At 38.0% G+C, this 25,500-nt stretch overlaps 1 protein-coding gene across 1 annotated transcript in view; it reads left to right on the top strand.

Moving 5' to 3' along the window:
• The window catches only part of LOC120424492 (uncharacterized), a 63,284-nt gene extending 38,484 nt beyond the window's left edge, over positions 1-24,800 (top strand). The window contains exons 2-4 of the mRNA XM_039588639.2: positions 4,727-5,093; positions 17,255-17,426; positions 23,914-24,800. Of these exons, the coding sequence (XP_039444573.1) occupies positions 4,727-5,093; positions 17,255-17,426; positions 23,914-24,103 (729 nt within the window). The 3' untranslated portion in view covers positions 24,104-24,800. The remainder of the gene's footprint in view (positions 1-4,726; positions 5,094-17,254; positions 17,427-23,913) is intronic.
• Positions 24,801-25,500: the final 700 nt, after the last annotated feature.

Here is a 25,500-nt window from a genome sequence, read left to right as displayed (position 1 = left end):
CCAAAATGAAGAATTTCGATATCAATATTGACTGGTTTTGCTCTTATCAGATATTGGCCACTTCGGTGGTTCCCCGGATGACATTCAGAACCGGTTCCGGAGTGGCCAGTGGCCACCAAATTATTTCGGTGGACCCTTTCTGAGATGCCCTTCCAATATGAAGAATTTTGATTTTTTTATTTTTGATTTTTTATTTACAATTTAAAATTCATTTCGAACCATTTTGCAATTTTTTAATTAAATGTACATTATTTATTGCATTCAACAATTCTGCTGCCCATTTTATTTGTAATTTGAATAGCGAAAAGCTGAACAAAACATCAGAATCAATTTAAATCGCTTGATTTGCAAGCGACTGACCTCGGTTTGCACAGGTCGGTCGCGCGACCAATTTGACAGTTGCTTGTTCGTTGCTTATAGCGCAGCGAAAAATCGCTTCTACTCTGAATAGGCGAGCGATTTCTGCTGGCCGCAAATGAGTCGCGCGTAGTCGCTTCGCCTGTCAAATTAGTCGCGTCGCTTGTAGCGTCGCTTGCAGCGTCCACTCTGTAAGGGCCCTTATGGGAACGGCGTGGCGTGGCCATCGATAGTGAAAACCGGCTACGAAATTCCGCAAACGACACAAGATTACCGCTCTGTGTGTTGCTGTCTGGTCTGTGTGAATGAGGGTACACTCAACCCCCGGTGGTTGGTCACTTTTTCGTTTGACACTTTTTTAGTTTGTACCCCGTTGGTTGGTCAAAGTCAAACTAAAAAGTGACGAAATGTCACTTTTTACACTGCGCTTACGCACACTATCAAAACAAACGTTTGGAAGTATATGTGAACTCCGTGTAAAAGGGGTGTCAAACTAAAAAGTGACCCCGTTAGTTTGACAACAGTTTGTGTCAAACCATCGGGGTTTGAGTGTATTGCAGCGGAGATGGTTGGATAGTTGTTGTTTTTGTTTATTATCGAGAAAGGCAATCAATGCACGGATAGTGCAAGGGTTAAGTTGCATGTAAAGGATTGGAAAATAACTATTTTTAATGGAAATGACCCATGAGTCTTTGGGCGAACAATAGTGAAATATTTTTTTCCCTGTTCCTGATGGGAACACCCTTGAGGGGTATCGGGGCCAGCATTTACAAAATGGAGTTAGTGACAGTTTATTATTTGACTTATGTTTAATGTTAATGTAAACGTTCCATAAGTCGTCTTCCTAAGATGCTTAGGCTGGTAAAAATATTTTTTAAGGTTTTTGTCCCAAAATTAACACGGATGGAAAAGTAAATCAAAATTATCATCAGTTTAAAATTAACAAGGCTTCTAAAAAGTTTTGAAATATCATCGAATCTATTTATGATAGACAGATTATAGATTTTTTAGATTTCGTGCATTTTTATTTTTCGTAATTTTTAATTTGGCTCAAACTTTATAGGGGCCTACCCAACGATCAAATGAGCCATTTTGTATGGTTTGATCAAACAAGGCTCCATACAATTTTGGCAACTGTACATACAAAAATCTGTTTCTTCAGACGAAATTTGCTAATCGATTTGGTATCTTCGGCAAAGTTGTATGTATTGATAAGGACGATTCATAAAAAAATGTTTATGTTAACAAAACGAAATCCGTATTTTTAATTTTTTTAAACTTTTGAGCCATTGTGAAGAAGATGTTGATGCTCTAAAAATTAACTTTTCACAGAAAGCTCGTAGACCCACCTTCATGTATACATATCGACTCAGAATTAACAAGTGGACATCTTTGGATAGCTAATTGAAAATAACTTAATTGTTAAGATCTGGTAACCCTGTCTTAGGTTATGCTCACTTATGTGCTACTTATCTTCTTTTTGAATCCGGATCTCACTTATCTGTATGAAAACTCTGTCCGAATCTACCTATCGTTGGAAAGACCATCCAAACGAGTCTTAAAGTTTGAAGATCTGGCAACCATATCTCAAGTTATGGCCGCTTACGTTTGATGCATAGAAAGCCAGATTTTTTGGATTTATTTGTTCTGTACCAAAATTGAAGTTAAATGTCAGATATGAATTATATCCGTATCTTCTTTGTGACTCATTTTTATCCACCAACTACATAGGTGGATTAAGTTTTTTTAAATTACTGTTTTTGGAAAAAAATAAAAATCTTTTTTTTAAATTATGTTTTAATGTAAAATTAAATTAGCAATCGAAAAGCACCTCACACAAATTTTGATAAAGTGCGCCGTGTTCAAGATATGGCCACTAAACAAATATTTGATTGAAAATAAAATAAATCAAATCTTTCGATTTTTAAAAATAGTTTCCATGAGTGCCCAGTTCCAAAAAAAATCGCAGGGTTTAGGAAATTTCCTGTAAATTTGTTTAAGAAACATTGAAGATTAGACCTCTGGTTGCTGGGATGAAATACAGCAAATAAAAAAAAATAAAAATATAAAATAAAATTTAAAATTAATGTCATTATTATTTAATTGACAGGGTCCTAGTATTTATTACATTTTTAAAATTTGCGAAACATATTTTTCGAACAGATCAGCAGTTCTGTTTTTAACACTAAAAATTGGGCTATTCACGGGGACGCGCTGTTTCGGTTTTGCATGCTCATTTTCCTTTTTTTGTATCGCTGTTTGAGTGCTTGGGTGAGTGGTTATTATAAATAGATGGAGGGATTTTATAGAATGATCATTATATTGCATTATTATATTTAATTGATCATATAACAATACTATATTTTTCACTAAACACATCATACAAACCACATATTTATCTAGAGTTATTTGAAAAGGTCCTATAAGCTATTGTGTTTCATATGTTTATAGGACCTTTTCAAAAACACTCTGTATATGAAACTGTAAACTGGAGCGTTTGGTACGGTATGTCCGCGCATCCTTCCTCCCCTGTAGATTCTGTGTAATGTGATCCGTACTCAGAATCCTGGGCGCTTTCATTTTTGCAATACATTTTTGGGTGTTCTTGGATGTAATGCAATTATTAAATAATGACAAGAAAAGTGCTTGGGCGTAATCTAATCACAAGACTTTCCAGCATGATTTTATCGAATTGGTTGCGTTTGTGTTAGATTAGATTAGATAAAAATTGTACCATTAGCTTCTGAAAATCTAATTTAAGTGGCTTTTTGATTTGCAAATTAGATTTTAATTCATAAACTATAAACTGATGACTGAAAACTGGGTGAGATTTATTTAAATTCTTTCCAAAAAACAACACTTAAAAACAACTCGGTTGCAATTTTTTTTGTCCGAACTTCTGCCCAGAGTGGCAAAAAATAGTAAAAGTAAAATTATGAAATGACATAAAAAAATGGCATTGTTCTTATTATTCAAAGCTCGATTTTACGGATAACAGAATCATATTTTATTTGTTTAATTCTTTTTTTTTTTGATTAATTCTAGAATGCAAATTCGAGTTCAGCGACCTCACATTAGTTATATTTTAATTATTAAGGAGCTATTACACTACGGCAAACAAACTCGCACTTTTTGACTGTTTGCCTGCTTTGTTTGTTTGTTTTCAGTATCCGAAGATTAGGGGAAATTCTCAATTATCTTTAGGGGTAACAAAACTAAGGGGGTACGCATGGTTGCTTAGGGAAATCACTAACATTCAATTCTATCGATGGAGCGTGTTTAGGGCGCCCACATCTACTATATCTTGATGAAACTGAAGCGTTTACCTACATTAACTTCAAAAATGTCGAATTATGTAGTAAATTGATTCATCTTCCATCAAGAATCCATAAGATGGATTTTAATCGTACCATAACTTCTCCAAAAGTGTGCTCTCTGAGAGAACCGTTCCTCCAAAATGGGTTAACGAGATAAACCAAAAATTTGAATATTGATTCCCCATTAACAGCAGCCGCCGCCGCATCACTCCACCGACCGAACAGAGGAACCATCAATGGGTAGTGTGTGCCAGTAGTGTTCAGGTGCCGCCGATTGGTCAATGAAACGGATCAATTAACAGATCCGACCGGTCCGGTGTTGGCCTACATTTTGGACCACATTTCTCCACGGTTGTCGCCCGCGACACGTTGGAAAATGTCCAACCAAAATGAGAAAACGGGGAAACAAGAGCGTGACGGTGTGAATTATTTCGCTCCACCACCAAATCGACTCCGACTGTAAATTCCCAAGCCAATTAGCTATCACTTCCAAGCCGATTGTTGAATCTTCTCTCGTCGTAATCGTGGAAAACACACACACAGGTCGTAGAATCGCGAGCAAACCGCCACCAACCTTGGAAAGACAATGGCTGATGCCGCCGTGCCACGTGTAAAGTCAAGGTGAAGAAAACGACACTTACGACGGTGCCAACGCTCCAGAAGTGCATCAACTCCGCGGCGTAGACGGGCGAAAGAGCAATTGCTGATAATTTCAGGTTGCAGACAAATTGCAGCCCTCTCGGTGCATTTCCACAGCGCAACATAAAGCACATACGTCGTCGTCACACCCTGCAGACGACGACACTGATTGTGTGACTCTGATGCTTGATGAAGTGTGTGTTTTATGGCACTTTTTGAAAATTGTTTTAAACGTGATGCTAATGCTATGCGATCAAGTTTAATTTAACTATTTTTTGTCAAATTTATGTTCATACCCTTGAAAAATTTTATGATCTGGATATCTGGCAACACTATCTAATTATTTGAGCACTTGAGTAAAGCAGTAAATCAGTTTAATCTAAAACCATCTCCTTTTTTCTCCGCTCCCACAGATGTTCGCACTCCTCCTCACCTTCACACAGATCGCCCGAGCGGCACAATCCCTGTGGCCAAACCTGCCCTCGTCGGTGGAACAGCAACAGACGCTGCTGGAAAAGTGCTCCTCGAGTGGGAACCTCAAATACATCTCCGGAAATGCCCTCACCGACAGTCCCAACTGCCTCGGACCGAACAACGCGCCGTACCCGAGTGCGGCCGTGTCGCGAACCTTTTCCAGCTGGAACCCGAGCGGATCGTCCCGGCGGGGTCGCATGAGCGCTCCTCCCACGCTGGACCCCAAACTGATGCAGCGAACTCTGCTGCAGGCGTACGGCGATGTCAACGAGAACGAAATGATCGAGGATGTGCGAACCCGATACAGTAAGTGATACAATTCAACCAACAGGTTCGACGCGAGTTCGACGCACCAGCTTTGGGGTTGAGCTTTAAATTTCCCCTCAGCGAAAATTGAATGGGCTCAAGTCCAGTTATCTCATGGAAGTGAAACCCCAGATCCATTTAAATACCCTCAAAAGTGCGGCTACTTTCTCGTCGGTAAGCCCAGTAGAGCACCCTTGAAAATTAAGTTACGTGAGTCTAGTCAAGTGCTGAAACATAAACAATGGATCTTCGCTGCACATTGTTTGCCACTTGCACTTGACGTCATCACCTTAAAGCACTCAAGCGGTCATGACGCACGAACTTTTTGGAGGGAAATTTTTATTTTACCAAAAAAAAAAAAAAAAAATCTTCCGATCGCGTTTTCACATAAGTGATAAGTTGTTAAATAGTTTTGTTGTGTTCTATCCAAAATCATGTTTTTGTTCTCTGATTAAAAAAAAAATGTTTTTTTTGAGTTGAGAGACAAAAACTTAAAAAAAATAGTAATGCCTTATTATTCAATATGAAATTTCTGGCGTCTTCACATTATTTCAGATACGTTTTTTGGGTGATGTTATTGTTAACTTACAACATTTTTATAGAACATGTTGAAGAAGCAGCTGACATAAAAAATTACTGCGACCTAAAAAAATGACCTAAAATTGACTACATTTTGAAAATGGTCCACTTTATCCAAAATTCACTAAGGAATGTTTTAATTGCAAATTTAAATTTGCGTAAAAAAAATAAATAGGGGAACAGCATCTAACTCCATCGAGGGGAACCACGTGGACACTATGAGGGGGGGAGGGGGGGGGGAGGGGTTCAGCAATTGTCCACGGTCCATACAAAAAAAGATTTGTTTTGTATGGGGGGGAGTCCTGAGATTTCAAAAAAGTGTCCACGTGGTTTATGGATGGTCCCTTTACGAGAGCTTCCCCATTTTTTTTTTTTTTGGTTTTTTAAGGCTGGTACAAATTTTATTTAAAGTTTTCGTAATTGTTAGTACTCTTTTGGACAATATTATATACTTCTTGATCTGAGCAACTTTTTTTTTATTTTGAACTGGGCTACTTGTTATGTTGATTTTTTCTGCGGTAGAATACATTAAATCAGGATTTGAGGGACAAGTTTTTTTTTCTTTTGACAATTCTGAAATAGTCTTTCAAAATTGTGTAGGGTTGGACTTTCCACTTTAATTCTTTTACGAACTTTTTTTTTCTTTTTTAAGTGTATTTTAGATATTTTGATTATTTATAAGTGCTCAGGTATTATTATGTTATTTTATTTTTGTTTTTTGATAAAAGCATCTTTTTTTTTGTTTCACATAGTGTTGCCACTATGCCTCAGCCTCCCCTATATAAAAAAAAGTTCAGAATAGAAGCTTATATCATATTATTCTATTATATTATAATTGATTGTATATTTGAGATTAATCATAACAAGTTTTTTTTTTAATTTCTCAGATCGTTTTCTCAACCTGAAAAAAAATGCTTAAGGGACATTTATGCAATCATGGGCATTACTGTAGTTGACAACAACTTTTTACAAACACACAACTAGTGCGTCCATCCCGGAAATTCCCGGAACAAAATTCCCGGGATTTTTCCAAAACCGGGAATTCCCGAATCCCGGGATTTTTTATAATGTGTCCCGAGAATTCCCGAAATTAAAAAAAAAAAAACAAATTTTGGTCTAGAAAATCAGATTTGGTTGTGGAAATAGATGAACAGTTGAATACCTCATAATCGATAGTAATTTTAGAGAATTATAATTTGTATCCGGCATGTAACAGCATTAATTTGGTTTATTGAGGAAAACTGTTAAAATTTTAGTTTACCGATCTGCAAAATGCCGCTTTAAATATTTCCCATTTGGGTAATTCTCTACCAACTCACACGAAATCGGGAAAAGTTGCCCCAACCCCTCTTTGATTTGCGTGAAACTTTGTCCTATGGGGTAACTTTTGTTCCTGATCACGAATCCGAGCTCCGTTTTTCGATATCTCGTGACGGAGGGGCGGTACGACCCCTGTCATTTTAGAACATAAGAAAAAAGAGGTGTTTTTCAATAATTTGCAGCCTGAAACGGTGATGTGATAGAAATTTGGTGTCAAAGGGACTTTTATGTAAAATTAGACGCCCGATTTGATAACGTACTCAGAGTTCCGAAAAAACGTATTTCAAATTTTTGTAATTGTCTGCTCTACAACTTTTTAGAACATTGTTACATTCTAAAAAAAAACCCTGCAAAGTTAGAAAAAACACGAAATTTTAAAATGAAAAAAATGTTCTAAATGAAAAAAATACCCTTCTGGGTCAATGAAGATGCGTAAAGTACATTGAATTTTCCATAAACTAACATGTTCCAAAAATGTTTACAGTTGAGTAACGGAAAATGGCAGAGTTGTTAAAACATTTTTAGTGTTTTTTTCGATTAAAAATACGTTTTTTTTTGAATTCTGAGTACGCCATCAAATCGGGCGTCTAATTTTACATAAAGCACCTTTGACTACAAATTTCTATCTCATCACCGTTTCATTCTGCAAATTATTGAAAAACACCTCTTTTTGCGCATGTTCAAAAATGAAAGGGGTCGTACCGCCCCTCCGTCGCGAGATATCGAAAAACGGACCTCGGATTCGTGATCAGGGACAAAAGTTACCCCTTAGGACAAAGTTTCACGGAAATCGAAGAGGGGTCGGGGCAACTGCTGTGTGTTGGCGGAGAATTACCCATATGGGACACTTAATTGAACATGGGCAGTATACGCCCATGAAGTTTCCTTTGTTTATAGGACCCTGTTTGAAAAAATCTAGATATCGTTTTAAGTTTTTGGCACATTCCTTTTAACTTATTTCTGAAAAAAGGGGTAAACAAACTTTTTTTTTCTTAAAACAAATATGAAAAAAATGATTATCCCTCTACAACCCAACCCCGCTTTTAGATGGCCTTCGATTTTTGATCTTTAAAAAGCATTGGAAAGAAGAACTCTTATAATTTTTAGAAAATTTATGGGTTGGAAGTTTTACTTGTTTTATGTGACTTTGCCAATGTTTTTAAGAATGTATTTTTTTTAGGGGTCAACTTTGGCTGTGCTTTATACTAAAATTTCCCATATTTTAATTGAAAAGAAGTATGCAGTAATTTTTCTAGTATCCCACACTATGCCTCTACGGATTTTTTTTACCATTTAAATGATAGTGATGCCATTTTATAGCAGAAAATGTGAAAGCAAGCAAAAAGTTGAAAAAGTGACTGTAAAAACATGAAAAAATAAACTAAACAAAATGTATGCAAATTAAAATACTAAAAAATGAACAAGAAAAACATTAAACAAGAGAAGTAACGTTTTTCGTAAAACAAAAATTTGGGCAGTAGAGGGTTAAGATTGTAATGTTTTAAAAAAATACAAGAAACAATATTTAAAAAGTTTTTTATTAATTTTAAATCAAATCACTTTGAGGCTAAATTAAAAAAATATATTTTCGAAAAACAGATTAGATAAAGACGTGAAACGTGGATTTTTTATGATTCCTTAGCCCTTTCAGGCCTGATGGGTCATATATGACCCATACCGAAATTCGGTTTTATAAAATCACACAGTGCTCAAAACATATAACATTGTTCAGCAAAGTTGTAATTTATGAGTTTCTCTACCTCGGAAAAAATGTTTGAGTGGTTGTTAATGGCCTTTTTGACGACCTAGAACATCCTGAAAACCTGAAATTTGGAAACTTCAGAAAATGTTGAAGATAATTCAGGCTTACAACGATTTTTCAAGGCAAATGAAGTTTAGTTATTACCAGTCACATCCCCACGACCATTTGGGACCACTTCGATCCCTTTGGATCTCTTTTGGGATGATCTAGGTCCTCCAAAGTCTCCTGGAATACAGATCTTGGAGTCTACCGCCGTAACAACACGATTCTACCAAGTTTCCGATTATGGTTCATATTCAGTGATGTCCCTGGGACCCTTTGGCAACACTATGAGCTATGTGGATCACTTTTGGGATGTTCTAGGTCCTCCAAAGTCTCCTGGAATACAGATCTTGGAGTCTACCGCCGTAACAACACGATTCTACCAAGTTTCCGATTATGGTTCATATTCAGTGATGTCCCTGGGACCCTTTGGCAACACTATGAGCTATGTGGATCACTTTTGGGATGTTCTAGGTCCTCCAAAGTCTCCTGGAATACAGATCTTGGAGTCTACCGCCGTAACAACACGATTCTACCAAGTTTCCGATTATGGTTCATATTCAGTGATGTCCCTGGGACCCTTTGGCAACACTATGAGCTATGTGGATCACTTTTGGGATGTTCTAGGTCCTCCAAAGTCTCCTGGAATACAGATCTTGGAGTCTACCGCCGTAACAACACGATTCTACCAAGTTTCCGATTATGGTTCATATTCAGTGATGTCCCTGGGACCCTTTAGCAACACTATGAGCTATGTGGATCACTTTTGGGATGTTCTAGGTCCTCCAAAGTGTCCTGGAATACAGATCTTGGAGTCTACCGCCGTAACAACACGATTCTACCAAGTTTCCGATTATGGTTCATATTCAGTGATGTCCCTGGGACCCTTTGGCAACACTATGAGCTATGTGGATCACTTTTGGGATGTTCTGGGTCCTCCAAAGTGTCCTGGAATACAGATCTTGGAGTATACCTCCGTAACAACACGATTGTACCAAGTTTCCGATTATGGTTCATATTCAGTGATGTCCCTGGGACCCTTTGGCAACACTATGAGCTATGTGGATCACTTTTGGGATGTTCTGGATCCTCCAAAGTGTCCTGGAATACAGATCTTGGAGTCTACCGCCGTAACAACATGATTCTACCAAGTTTCCGATTATGGTTCATATTCAGTGATTTCCCTGGGACCCTTTGACGAACACGAGAAACCAATCCGCGGACGTGGAGATAAGTGAGATTGAGGGGAAACCTCGTATATTTTTGACCCATATATAATTCGATACCGATCATATAGCCCAATTTTCAGCTCGAATTTTGCCTAAGAGTATGTTAGCGAGTAGAAAGTTGCAGTTGAAGCACTTCTCCGTGTATTGTTACAGAGTTTTTCAATGCTCAGATTCAGCCGCCCACAGATCGTTCGAGAGATTTAATGTGTTAGGCAGGGGTGCTCAAAGTTTTTGGAGGTCGGGCCAAATTTGAAGCTCAAATTAGCTTGCGGGCCAAATTCACAAAATAGGTTATTATAAAAAATAAATTACGTTAATTTAATTTAAAAGATTTAATTTCTGTTATTTGAAAAAAAAATACAATTCAAAATAACGGATTTCTATCGGTATTGTTGATTTTATTGTTTCAGGTATTTGAAAAAAAAAAATTAGCTAAATGTACTTGTGTTTTCAAAAAAAAATAAAGTTTTGTTTTTATTTTTCTAAAATGGTGACATAACATGTTGAACAATTCATCTATAGGTGCAATTTTATCTATAAGCTAAGTGTGGCTAATAAAAAAACGTTGAGAGCCAGAATTTCAACATTTCAATGTAAAAAAATGTTAGAAAATATTTTAAGATTCCGTATAGTTAAACTGCAGTGGCAGTGCGTGGCCGAATGGTTACGCTGTCCGCTTTGTAAGCGGATGATTCTGGGTTCGATTCCCATCTGCTCCAACCTTCCATCGGATGAGGAAGTAAAATGTCGGTCCCGGCCTTGGTTGTTAGGCCGTTAAGTCATTCCAGGTGTAGGAGTCGTCTCCATGCCATAAGTACAAACAACACACCAAACCAAGCCTACTCCGGTGGAATCGCTGGCGGCGGTTGGACTCGCAATCCAAAGGTCGTCAGTTCAAACACTGGGGTGGAAGGTTCCTTGGAGCAGAAAGAGGTTTTGGTGCTCTCCCCATTCAAGCCTTCGGACTCTTAGGTTCGAGCAGAAACTTGCAATAGAGACCACAAAAGACCCGGGGGTCGTTAATGTGGATGGTTTGATTTTTTTTTTGATAGTTGAACTGCAATCATTATTTTCAAAAAAAAAGATTCGACAAAAAAAATCATTTTAGCGAAAAAACATTTATTTATTTCATCGAAAATTCATAAAAATCCAAATTATTTTTAACAAACCCAAATATGCTCAAAGGATTCTAAATGCAAAGGAATGCATATTTAATTAATTTCAGCTGATTGTATTTAAATTTAATTTTTTTTAGTTTTTTGAAAATATATTTTTGCTCCTGGTTTTTCGAGACAATTTTTTACTAATGGGAGAGGGGTGGGTTGATCGACGAAGCTTTGTAAAACATTTGCAACAAACTTGATCCTCCGATTTCCACATTTTGTCTGCCTGAATCAGTTGGTAGTCAATCAGATTCGTTATCTAACTGTAATGAGTTCAAATCCCGAAGGAAGTGCAATGTAAATTTGAGGGTCAGTTCATAAAAGGGTCATTATGACTTGCAAATTAATAAAGAAAATTTATATTTTTGCAACTATTGCAGAATTCTGCCCAAGTCACACTTGAACGTTTTTTAAATATTTCCAAAAATATTTGATGAAAGTTTTGACGATATTTACTAGTTTCACTCACATTTAAACGTGTGAAATTGTTTTAATTGTAAATTTATTTTAACAAATCATTAGTATCCATAAAGTGAAAAATCATAAGTTTTTTTATCAACAAAAAATAAAAAAGCTTAATATATAAAAGTTTAAAATAAACCTCGATTTTGTAAAAGTATTAAATCACTTTACAAGTGGTCAACCGGCCATTTTACATGATCATTCAAAATGGGTCCGCGGGCCATACTTTGGGCACCCCTGTGTTAGGTTTTGGGAGGTTTATGACATGAACAAATTCAACTCACGCTGCAGTCAAAATCTTCCCTCGACCGCCACCTACCCCTTTTGCCTCGCCAGATGGGATTCAAGCCATCCTTTCGCTTACAAAGCGAAACCCGCCAGAAGCTTGCACCCTTTAGCATTACTAGACTCCAAGATCTGTATTCCAGGACACTTTGGAGTGTTGCCAAAGGGTCCCAGGGACATCACTGAATATGAACCATAATCGGAAACTTGGTAGAATCGTGTTGTTACGGCGGTAGACTCCAAGATCTGTATTCTAGGACACTTTGGAGGACCCAGAACATCCCAAAAGTGATCCACATAGCTCATAGTGTTGCCAAAGGGTCCCAGGGACATCACTGAATATGAACCATAATCGGAAACTTGGTAGAATCGTGTTGTTACGGCGGTAGACTCCAAGATCTGTATTCTAGGACACTTTGGAGGACCCAGAACATCCCAAAAGTGATCCACATAGCTCATAGTGTTGCCAAAGGGTCCCAGGGACATCACTGAATATGAACCATAATCGGAAACTTGGTAGAATCGTGTTGTTACGGCGGTAGACTCCAAGATCTGTATTCCAGGACACTTTGGAGGACCCAGAACATCCCAAAAGTGATCCACATAGCTCATAGTGTTGCTAAAGGGTCCCAGGGACATCACTGAATATGAACCATAATCGGAAACTTGGTACAATCGTGTTGTTACGGCGGTAGACTCCAAGATCTGTATTCCAGGACACTTTGGAGGACCCAGAACATCCCAAAAGTGATCCACATAGCTCAGAGTGTTTCCAAAGGGTTCTAGGGACATCACTGAATATGAACCATAATCGGAAACTTGGTAGAATCGTGTTGTTACGGCGGTAGACTCCAAGATCTGTATTCCAGGACACTTTGGAGGACCCAGAACATCCCAAAAGTGATCCACATAGCTCATAGTGTTGCCAAAGGGTCCCAGGGACATCACTGAATATGAACCATAATCGGAAACTTGGTAGAATCGTGTTGTTACGGCGGTAGACTCCAAGATCTGTATTCCAGGACACTTTGGAGGACCCAGAACATCCCAAAAGTGATCCACATAGCTCATAGTGTTGCTAAAGGGTCCCAGGGACATCACTGAATATGAACCATAATCGGAAACTTGGTAGAATCGTGTTGTTACGGCGGTAGACTCCAAGATCTGTATTCCAGGACACTTTGGAGGACCCAGAACGTCCAATAATGAAATGTAACTTTTTTTTGCCTGTTTCTGTTTACTCATGGAAAAAATTAACTACTGGTACCAAAATTGTAGATTAACACAGCTCAGAAAAATTCAGGCCTGAAAGGGTTAGATAGGGAACCATCCATAAACCATGTGGACACTTTTTTGGAAATCTCACCCAGAAAGTGATGCATCATAACTTTTCACAAACACACAACTGCCGGGGGGTTCTTTCAAACCAATCATAACGCCGTCGTCGCGGAAAACGAAAAAAACACACACCACACTTTTTGATTGGCCTGAATGTTGCCGCCGCCTTGATAGCCACTTTGGCGGCCATCAAAAGATGACGGGTTGGCAATCCGGTAGCAAAAGCTTCGGAACCAGATCAAGAGAGTGGTGTGGACTCTCGGGAAAAACGGGACCACCGCGCAAAATGCTGTATAATTGATAATTATTTTCAGCGCATTAAACGCACTCACACACTTTTTTTTTCGATAGCCACTTAGGCTTAAACTCTAGTGTTGAAAGAGAGGGGGCTCGATTACAAAGCACTTTAATAAATATAGTTAAAGTGCGAAGTCAGTGAAAAAAAAAAAATCGCACAAATTGGAGCTGAGAAAAATTATCATAACGGGATCGTGTGAAGATCGTCGTCATCAACGTTCCACCAGCGGCGCCAAATGTTTGCACTATCACTTTAGGAGATCTGCAAAGGTTTCTCTTTTTTTCTAGCTGCTGCCTGAATCGTGTGTGCATTTGGACCGTGAGTTGAGTTGCTTGTGGGCGATTAATTTGTCCACAGATTAAAATCTGCTATTTCGCTAATTAATTGCCAACTTAGGAATTTTGAGGTAGCGCAAAATTAGGACGATGTTAACATATTATCACCTTTATGATTGTTGCGATCAGCTGAAAACACATAGAAGCTATATGATTGAAAACAGTTAGAAGATTCATCTTGATCATTTTATTAAGTTTACCGTTTTACAATTGATCGCTAAGTCAATTCGGGATCTTCAAAAAGCATTGAAAAGAAGATTTATTCATTGGTTTTTTTTTTTTGAAAGTATAGGTTTGGTAGTTTCACCTCTTTTTTCAACTTTTCCAATTCTTAAAAAAAAATCTTCTTTCAAGGGTAAACCACGGTAAATTTAGCTCGTAGTTTTGACTAACATACTTTGTGTTTATTTAAACCATGTCCCAGACCTTGTTTTTTAACGCACTTTTTTGCAACTTGAGAGCTAATGGATCATTTTGAAACGAGAAAAAAAGCAAAACCCTTAAAAAGTTGCAGGAAACCATCTACAAAACAAACGAAACAGACAATTAATAATGATTTAAGGTTGTGGGAAGGGCTAAACATGATCTGAAAAAGCAATAACAAAATAAGATAATTGCAGACATTAATATTTAAAGTTAAACAATGAAAACTTAAAACAAGACATGTTATGGTTTCCAGAGACCAAAACATGCTTAAAATGACCGCCTGAACATGGAAATTAAAGATTTAAAATGGTAGGGAGGGGTTAAACAAAAGCAACATTCAAAACAAGAAAAGGATCAACAACTTAACCTAATCATAACTGGAATGTTTTGTGATCACGCCACAAGCAATTTTCTTGTCATTATTAATAATTGCAGTACATCCGAGAACACCCAAAAATGTACTGCAAAAATTAAAACGGCCAGCCCTACTACGTTGTGTTTACGGCAGAGAGGATTCTGAGAACGGATCACATTTCACAGTATCTACAGGGGAGGAAGGATGCATGGACATACCGTACCAAACGCTCCTATTTACAGTTGTATATGTGTTTTGTTCACCTCCGTGTACGCACGAGTGCAAGCAGCAGTCAAGTGCTCAGTGCTCCATCGTTTTTTCGAAATTTTTCGCCGTAATTTACCGGGATTAGCCGCGAGTTTGCTCCACCAGCATGCCAAGGGCCGGCCGTGGCCGTGGCAGTTCGAGTGCGGCCTCGAAAAACCCGCGAAGTTCGTCTACCGGCCGTGTGCAAAAAGGTAAACAAACCAACGCCGCGTCGTCCGCCATCGCGCCGGGGAGTGTGTGCGCCAAAGGATTTGACCCTAAGTTATTACACCCTAATTACCGTGTCCAGGGCCGCAGCCCTATAAGGCTCCGTTCAGCTACTTCCGGCAATCCGTCGACCGATGGCGCTTCAACATCCGCCAACATTCCCACCAGTAACAAGTTCGCGAGACTGAGTGACGAGGAAAGCAACAACAACAACACCGACGGTAGCACTACCGACGACGACGACGACGATGATCGTGCACGGAAGAAAGTGATTTCGCCAAAAAAAGTAATTACTCCTAAGGAACGACGACCACCACCAATTTTCGTTTTGGACACGTTGGCGGACGATGTTGACGAGCAGCTGGAAGGCCTCGTGTACTGCCTCAAAATAGGTAAATCGTCAGTGCAAGTGTTCACGTTTGACCAAAAGAACTTCGACCTGGTTGTGGAGAAATTGAAGCGTAAAAACTTCAAATTCTACACATTCGACCCCGTGCAGAAGACCGCTGTTAAGATCGTCTTGCAGGGGTACCAAGACCGCCCGACCTCCGTCCTCAAGGAGCACCTCTCGGGTGTCGGAATAACGCCGCGAGACATAAAAGTCCTCTCGCGGAAGACAACAGTGACAGGTACACACACACTGTACCTGTTGTACTTCGATCGCGGCACCGTCAAACTTCAAGACCTGCGGCGGACTAAGGCGTTGGACGGTTTTTGGGTAAACTGGCGGTTTTACTCAAAAAATCCGACGGACGCAGCGCAATGTCACCGATGCCAGAAATTCGGCCACGGCTCGCGGAACTGCAACCTCCGGCCCCGCTGCGTGAAGTGCGGTGAGTCACACCTCTCGGAGGTGTGCGCACTGCCACGAAAGGCGGACTTGGGGGAAAATGCAGAACAAACCAAGCCGCGCGTAAAGTGCGCGAACTGCGGCGGTAACCATACCGGTAATTACCGCGGATGCGTTGCGCGCAAGTCCTACCTCGAGGAGCAGGAAAAGAGGAAGAAGAAAGCAGCAGCATCCCATCCTCCTCAGCTAAGTACGAGCGCAGCCGTTCCTGCAGCTGGCCAGCGTACGGTTCCAGCGGACAACCCAGCGTTCCCTCCTGGATGGGGGCGGTCGTTTGCAAGCGTGGTCGCTGCCGGTAGCGGCGATGCGACCCAGCAAGGAGTCACCGGGGAAGATCTCTTCACCCTTCCGGAGTTCTTTGCTCTCGCGGGGGAGATGATGACGCGGTTTCGGACCTGCCGTAACAAGGCGGAACAATTTCTGGCCCTCGGGGAGCTGATGATTAAGCACATCTATAAAGGATAAAAAATTGTGATCTAGTTTTAAGCTTTCTCTATTTCTATCCCCTTTCCCTTGCAATTTCTTCTTAGTTTTTTTTAACAATGACTGGAGTTAATAGAAAAGAGTTTAAACAATATTAACAAAAAGTTTTGTAACATTCGTTATGTTAAGCTAAATTATAAAATAGTAGGTAGTCGAGAATAGATTACCCGAAGCCCTCGAAATAATAATTCGGATGATCGAAACTTCGGAAAATCGAAACACTTTGTTGTTGTCTTATTTTTGATTGTCGAGCTTAAGTATTACCAATAAACTACTTTAAAGTGATTTTGAAATTTTAAATACAAAGTGGCGGCCAAAATGGCGGTGATGAAACAATAAAAAAGGCACTTTGTAATTAAATATGTATTCAACCTCAAAATTAGACAAAAAAGGGGTCGCAGAATTCGAATTTGATGTTAAAAGTAAGGAAATGAAAGAGAGTTCGTTGGACTTTCTGTTCCATTTGAGCAGGGTATCAATCAACTTTAAGCTCTACAGATTTCTCTGAACTCCTAATGGGCCCGACAATAGATCGAAGATATAAGTAAAATGGCAAAGACTAATTATTTGAATTGAAATGGAAGCAGTTTATTATACCACACTGCCAAATCGGCCTCCCTCGAAGTTTGTCCCTATAATTTGTACGCAAACATTGCGAAAACGTGACCTGACTTCACAAAAATGACGCAGCTGCGCGCGCGTAGAAATCGAAACCAATTCTGATGGCCACTATTTCCTCTTCTTCTTCTCTCCCTCGAAGGTCGCTCGGTGGACAGCCAGCAGCAGTGCCGCGATACGCCCTCGCGGCTGTGCAAAACCCGCTACAACACGACGGCCCCGATGTACGGCGTCAGTCTCACTTCCGGCCAGCCCGTCACGATCGTGCAGAAATTCCCGGACCTCCTGCAGCAGGTCGTCTTCGAAGTGTGCGAGTAAGTATCGTCTGTGTGTTAGTGTGAGTTTTCCAAATTTGTATGAAAATTTCGTTTTCTTTCGTCAGTTTCACGATTTGGCGGTGGCGGCGGCAACGATTAATTTGGTGATGCGCCAATTTCTCCTCTGGTCTCCACTGCCATAATGTTGTTTTTTTCTTGTTTTCACTTTCATTTGGCTGCCTGCCATTTGGTGGGAAAGTGGCTTCTCTGTGCATAATGGCAGCACTGCTGACACACAGAGGCACTTGAAAATGTTTATTTTTGGGAAAATAGAGAGGTGGTTGCACTTAACATAATACTTCTTTTCATAATACTGCTCAATTTAAAAATTGTAAAAATAATTGAAAGGATTATTTTTTACAAGTCAGTCACTGGCGAAGAATACTTTAAAAATCTAACATTAGCAAAAATTGAAAAAAAAAACTACTGAAAACCGGTTTGACAATGATAGAATTTCAATTTATTTTCCAATGTGATTCAACCGGTAAGGCTTGTAAAATATTGACATTTCTTTAATGTCCATGTAGGGGAAATATACCCTTTCTAATCAAACACCTATCTTCGTCATATGGAGAGTTTGATGCTCGATTAAAGCTCCAAAAATACTTTTAGGCTATAAACTTACCAGCAACAGCACCGCCTCGAGTAAGCACGCAAATGTATGCCACGTAAGTAAAAAAAGTAAATCTTTCCCAGTTCCTGAGGGGAACACCCGTGAAGAGTATCGGGGCCGGCATTTACAAAGCGGATTCAGTGGCAGTTTCATTCTCAACTTAATGTTAACATGTTAAGGTTAATGTTAACATTCCATAGGTCGCCTTCCTAAGGTGTTGTGATAAGGTCCAGTTTGTGACGATACACTACCTTCCCTTTACTTAGCAATCGAATCCAGAAGAGAAATGATCACCAGTTGTGTTGATCCGAGCCGGGATTTGAACCCCGATCTGCCGCTTACTAGGCGGGAGCGTTACCACTAGGCTACGGTGCTCGGTCAACGTACTGGCCAAAAAGATCAAATTTAATGCACTTTTGATCATAATTTCTATTTTTCGAGACCATTTCTCATCATTTTGGTGGCACACACATCCACACGCAAGATCAGAGGTTAACTGCTTAACGAAAGTCGTCATCAATATCTTTTCACTTGCGCTTAAGATATAACATTGCTTGCAACTACCGGCAACATGTTATTTTGCCCATTAGTTAGTCACTCACTTGAAAAATAATCCCGAAACATGTAAATAATTAGCACCATCAAAAAAACAAACGCGCTTAGTCTTTTGACGTTTCAATTTTGACCATCCATTCCAATGGAAGGCTGAAGAAAACCGAGCGAGAAGCGAAGGCAAATAAAGAACAAAGGGTGGCCACCAACACCACCAGCAGCGCTTGTGGTGTTGCCAGGAAACTTTCTCTATAAATGCTACTTTTCGTGAGTGTTCGCTCAAAATTTCATCAATTTTGGCAGCACGAAGCAGACCCAAACGAGCGTTGGAAGGAAAAAAGATCTAAGCTGAAAATAGAAAAATGGGCGTGGCCCAATGCACACGACTGATTAGAATGCGTTTTTGAAATATTTTTTTTTAAATGTTTGTAAATTAACTTTTAATAAAAGTGAAAATAAACAGAAATGTTCACAAAAAGTTGCTCTACTCGTTGGTGTACTTGGTTTTACTGAATTTCAAGGAACACTCCAGATTATCCAGCATCATTCAAACAAGACCGCTTATTAGGCTTAAAATGGATTTATTTCCTCTACAGTGTTATCCCGTTTTTGGCAACACGACTTTTCGACACATTTCTACTTCTACATTGTTGATGGAAAACCAATCTAAAACTTCGCACAACAAGGAACAGTTCAAAAATTGACGTTGACATAAAAAAAATCCACATTAACTATGAAATTGGCTCCACTGAAACTGTTTTAAAATTGAAGAAATTTTGATATATCTTACATTTACAGATAAAACAATTATATTAAAAACCAATTTTATCTGTTCTTTTTTTCCGATTCGAACCCAATGACACTTTGAGAGTATTGAAATAACCCTATCCATCAACTTCTAAAACTTTCAAACATTTGTTTAAAACTACTTCTTGAGGAACTAGGAACTCTTCCCTACCAAGCTAACTATGATTCCATACCATTCGCTTCGTAATTAATCCGAATTTTACAAATTTAATATTTTTTATTGGTTTCCGATAAAAAAAATCCAGATCATCAAAAATAGTGCATGGCTTTTAAAATTTGACGAATTCAGGTGCTCTAAAAACTGTTGTCCCTATTCAGACTATTGTCCCGATTTACCGCAGTTGACGCTACACGTAGTTTTTCATTTTTAAAATTAGTGCACATGTTTGCCCATTTCTGAAAAAAATATTTTTGAAGTGCTGAGAAAATTCTCTATATTTTGCTTTTTTGAACTTTGTTGATACGACCCTTAGTTGCTGAGATATTGCCATGCAAAGGTTTGAAAACAGAAAAATTGATGTTTTTTAAGTCTTACCCAAATAACCCACCATTTTCTAATATCGATATCTCAGCAATTAATGGTTCGATTCACAATGTTAAAATATGAAACATTTGTGAAATTTCCCAATCTTTTAGGAAAAAAATATTAAAAAAAATTAAAATCAAGACTAACATTTTAAAAGGGCCAAACATTCAATATTACGCCCTTTTAAAATGTTAGTCTCGGTTTAAAAAAAATTAAAATATTTTTTTCAAAAGATCGGAAAGTTTCACGAATGTTTCATATTTTAACATTGTAAATCGGACAATTAGTTGCTGAGATATCGACATTAGAAAATGGTTGGTTGTTTGGGTGAGACTTAGAAAACATCAATTTTCCTGTATTCAAACCTTTGCATGGCAATATCTCAGTAACTAAGGGTCGTATCAACAAAGTTCAAAAAAGCAAAATATAGAGAATTTTCTCAGCTCTTCAAAAATGTTTTTTTCAGAAGTGGGCAAACATGTGCACTAATTTAAAAAAATGAAAAACTTCGACTATTTCCAAAAAAGTCACCTTAAATGGCTATAACTTGAAAACGGTGCAGTTTATCAAAATTTCACTAAAGTACTTCTTGATTGCAAATTTGATTTTACATCGAAAAATGAAGTTGAAAAAATTTTGCGACCAATATTTAAATTTTTTCAAAAAAATAAGTAGTGATTAAAAAATTCATAACTCGGTCAAAGATTTTTTGCACAACCTGGAAATTTCTGAAAAGTTGGTATTTAATGTCCTCTAAAACATATAAAAAAATTAAAAATAGTGTTTTTTTTTTCAAATCAAGTTTTAGTGACAAAAAGTTTAATAAAAGATCACCAAATTTTTTTTTACCTTGTATCATTTTTTCCAGTGTAGTCTGTATCCATACCTAAAACTTTGCCGAAGACACCAAATCGATCAAAAAAATCCTTCGAAAGATACAGATTTTTGAATGTTCACATATCATTTTTGTATGGACAGCTGCCAAATTTGTATGGAAAATTATATGGACAAACTAATGATGCAAAATGGCTTCTTTGGGCATACCGAAGGCACCAAAAAAGTTTCAGTCGGATTAAAAAAATACAAAAATAAAAATTAAAGAAAAAAGGCCGATACCGTAGAGAACTGCTCATAATAATTTGTCTTGCAAATACAGCAAACAGCAATCAATGTACCTAAATTGAAGTAATTTCGAAACTTTACGAAAAATCCATTTTTAGAACTTTCAACATTAACAACAACACGTTGCTTTGATCTATATAGCCAAAAAATTGGTCCAGATTTGATTATTGAGGTTGTCCACAGAATCCAATTTGACGTTTAAAATTATTGGAAATTTATTTTGATACACAGTAAAAAAATGTGTTAATTTCGAAGCTGTAATTTCTGAAGGTTGAATTTTACAGATTTATTGATGTAATTTTACCTCAATTTAGACTCAAAAAGTGTCGTTACACCAGAAAAGAGGTAAAATTACTCATTTTCAGAGGTAACATTACACATTTTTTCTGACATAAAAGATGTACCCCTTCCCAGATGTAATATTACCATGATTTTTTTTACTGTGTATAAATAGCATTTATAGCAACGTAGTTTCCAGATAATAAAATGTTATTTTGTTGAAACACTACTTTATTGAGAATCTTAGATTTGAAACGATTTTAAAATAAATGAAAGTTTTTTAATTTTTTTTATCATTTCAAAATTAAGAAGTTTAAAAGTATAATAAACTCTTCTGCAAAATATGACACCGCAAGTTTATTACTTCTTAAGTTCTTATAGATATTGTAGAAACTAAAAATCTATTTTTTTTTATTTCGCTAATATTTTATTTCATATTTTTTATATTTTTTACTTATGAAAGAAAACTAGTTGACCGATTCTTAGCGAAGCTACACCAAAATGTAACATTTTCAATTTTCAATGTGATTTTTAATATGAAAAATTTCATTTTTATTATGATTTAATAATTGCAATGTGCTTTAAATGCGTTTTCTTAACCCAAAAGCCAAAAAAAAAAATGACCAAATATGGTCTGCAAGCCATTAAATGGGTGAGGAGTTTTTTCACAAATCTGCTCCTTTCGTTGTCCCGTCACGGAAAGAAATGGCTGGCAAAAACTCAAATTTCAACCAATTCGTTCAGTTCAAGGAGCAAAAGATTCTTTTTTTAATTTGTGATATTGTGTAGATTAGCAAAAGTTTTTTTTAAATCAAACTGGCAAAACTGTAGCAATTTTTGGAGTGTGCCTTTTAAAAGTCGTTTTACGATGTTGTCCCGTCACGCTACATTTTTATTTCAGGGGAAGCACAGGTACTATATGGTTCATTCTGCATGATATTTCTTTGTAGGAAAATCAATTATCTTTCCAAATATGTAATAATATTGGGGGGTTTCTTCTTTTATTTTGCCAATATAGCCAAAACGCTGAAAAAAACTTGGGATTTTTTTTAAAAGGAGCCGAAGAATCGGTCAGTTCATCATTTAACTAGATCTTGATATCAGAACCCAAAGTGGGCCGGATTCCATAATAATTTCTAAACCAGTTTGGTGACCACTGCTTTACAGCATTTGTGGGGCTATAAATATTTTTTGTGGATTTCAATTTGTTTTTTCGTGATTAGTTTATCCGAAGATTCGATAATCTGAAATGAAATTTATCTAAGGACTTCGGATAATCGAGTCTGGACTGTACGCAACAGTTAAAAAACGTTTTTTTTCAATCCCACTCAACACAAAACAAAGTTTGAATTGCACTTGCTTGTTGGATCACTCTCCGTTCCGTTTATGCAAACGGCAATCGGAACCGATATTTCCATTTTTTGTTGCCCGGAAAAATTCGATGACGGTGGGTGCGAAAATGCAATGATTTTTCTCTCCCCGCTCTAGCGCACTATCAAATTATCACCGGCGAGAAAATTGCGCCAGCGGCGTTCGTAACAGAATTAACTCAATTGAAAATGCAGATAATATCACGCCCCTATGCCGAAATTGACCGTGTGATCAATTTTCGGATGAGCGGAAGGAAGGAAGCACACGTGGCGTAAGTCGCGCGCGCCAATTTTACAGCAATTGCGCACGGATTTAAATGCGATCATGTTCATGTAATGTTGTATGCGATAGAAGCGAGTTAGATTAGTTTATCGACAGCATTCCGCATGGCGCGTAATAGGGGGGGCAATTTGGTGGATTATGTAAATGTTTGCAAATTGTTACGATAATATTGTTACTGTTAGAGTTTATGGTTGAATTGTTAGGCAGAAAATGTGGACATATTTTGAAAACAAAATTGAGTATTTTTTGATAATTGATAGATATTAAACAAAAATGCATTTTTCCAGCTTTCCAATTAACCGCAAAAGAGCAACATTGTAAGCTTGCACTTCCCCATTACAAGATAAAAACTTCATTAAGCAGCAGTGCTCGGTGCTTACAACCAAGCCAAACAGTTTTCACGAGATGAGCTAACATTTTTCACGCCGCGGCTTCACTTCAATCGACACTTGGGGGCGTAGCCTGTTCAGTGCAAGCAATAATCACATAATAAAATTAGAATTTGTTTACCACGCCAACGGCGCGGAATCTCTCAAAGCACTCCAACTCCGGAACCGGTTAACAAATCAATTATGAAAAACCAAACTCAAACAAACAAACAATAACCGGCTGTTTGCGAGGGTTCCTCGCCCTGGCTCGGCGGCGTTGAAGTCTTTTAATTCGCGCGGTTCGTTTCTTGTTTGAATTTTCATCTCTTTTGCCAACATGTGTTTTTTTTTCTTTCCTTTTCTGAGGTGTTGAGGTGCGGAAAAGGTTGATCTTTCCGATGGGTTTCAACCTCCTTGAACCGCCGCGGCACTTGTAATTAATTACTTTATATTGAAGTCTGGCTTTCTCACACTTGATTTTGCAGCCCCCGGCAGCGCTCTACATATTATTTGTTTGTTCAACTCTGCTCATTTACTCTTTCTGCTTCTTCTTCTCAATTGCAGGTCGAACGAGTGCGATGTGGTCCGGGGTGAATGCACCCAAACGTACGTCCCGTACCTGTTCCTGGTGATTCCGCTGGGACCGGTGACGCTGACCGGCCAGGATTACGTCCTCGTCGAGAGCGGTTGCGTGTGCAAGCCCAAGTACGCCACGGAGAAGCCGCGTGAGTCGGGCGGAAACTTTATCCCCTGAACGACGACGACGACGACGATTTGACGAGACCCCAATGCAACCAACCTCCACCAAGTTCCGGTAGAACGAGACATACAGAAATGCTAGAGAGTGCGCGAGCGAGAAAGAATGAGCTGAAGAGTGATCCTATATCTTTAGTAGGAATATGTTAAACAAACAATTTCGAGAAAAAAAAAATCAGAGGAAGAAAAGCCGCAGATTAGATTAGATCGTGTTGCTCCTCGATCTTGAGCCGATAGTTCAAATATGAAAATGTTGGCAAACGATAAGACTAGCTTTAAGATTATTTAACGCACGCAAACACAAACACAATCTCTGTGTGATTAAGACAAACAGAGAAGTAAAGAAGTAAAAAATAACATAGATCGCACCTTTTTGTACATACAATTTTCACGCTTTTCCTCGTCTCTCCACACTAATTACAAAGCTCTATGTAAGAAAATAAATGAATATATTTGCATTTGAACTATCGACCGACGACGGCGCAGGTGTTGTTAGATATATGGGAGGCTTCCACATCGTAATTTAAAAACATAACAGCGAAAAATAAAACTTGGACGGAATTTGATGCTTTATGTGACACAGAAAAGCGTCGAATGTGCGTATAATTCCGAATGAAGTTAATAATGATTTATACAATTTTGTATATGCGAAAAACGATTACTTAATAAACTATTTATTTTTAACAAAACAAAAATACTTTTATTCGTTTTTTTTTCTTTTCTTAATATCACATGTAGGGTATATGTCCCAAAATTGGGAGTAGTACCTAAATTGGACCTATCATACTTAATTTAAGGAAATTCGTTAGGAGGAGTCTGTCGTTTATAACAATTAATCATTTTTCTCAGCAGTTAAATTCAAATTACTTTAAGCATGGCTAATTCCGAGCCACACATTTAAAAAAAAAAACAAAACTTTAAGACATCATCCCAATAGTTATATCATCCTGTGCTTCATCCATAAAGTACGTCACACTGAACTCAGCCAAAATTTATTCCCCCCCCCCCCCTTTTCCTATAATTATAACATGCAATGTCACACTTGTTCAGAACCCCCCCCCCCCCCCTAGAACGTGACATACTTTATGGATGACGCCCTGCAAAAATAATTGACAAGGTTAAGTAAAGGTTAAGAATATCTCCGGTAAACTTGGACCATATTTTTCCCCGTTGTGACAGTTAGAAATATAGACAAATCTGGATATATATATATATATTTTTTTAATTTGGTCAATTTTACCAAAAGTTATAATATTTTAAAGAAAAAAAAGGGGTCAAATGAATACCCCTGTGTTTGAGTTTTAAGATTAACTTAACAAAAGTCTTGTTTTGGCATTTTTTTTTTCTTTCTAAAGCTGGTTTTTTGATTTATAGGTATTGATGAGGACTATTCAG

Source organism: Culex pipiens, chromosome 3 (genome assembly GCF_016801865.2).
Source record: "Culex pipiens pallens isolate TS chromosome 3, TS_CPP_V2, whole genome shotgun sequence".
NCBI lineage: Eukaryota > Metazoa > Arthropoda > Insecta > Diptera > Culicidae > Culex > Culex pipiens.
This window is presented reverse-complemented; position numbering and strand designations above follow the sequence as displayed.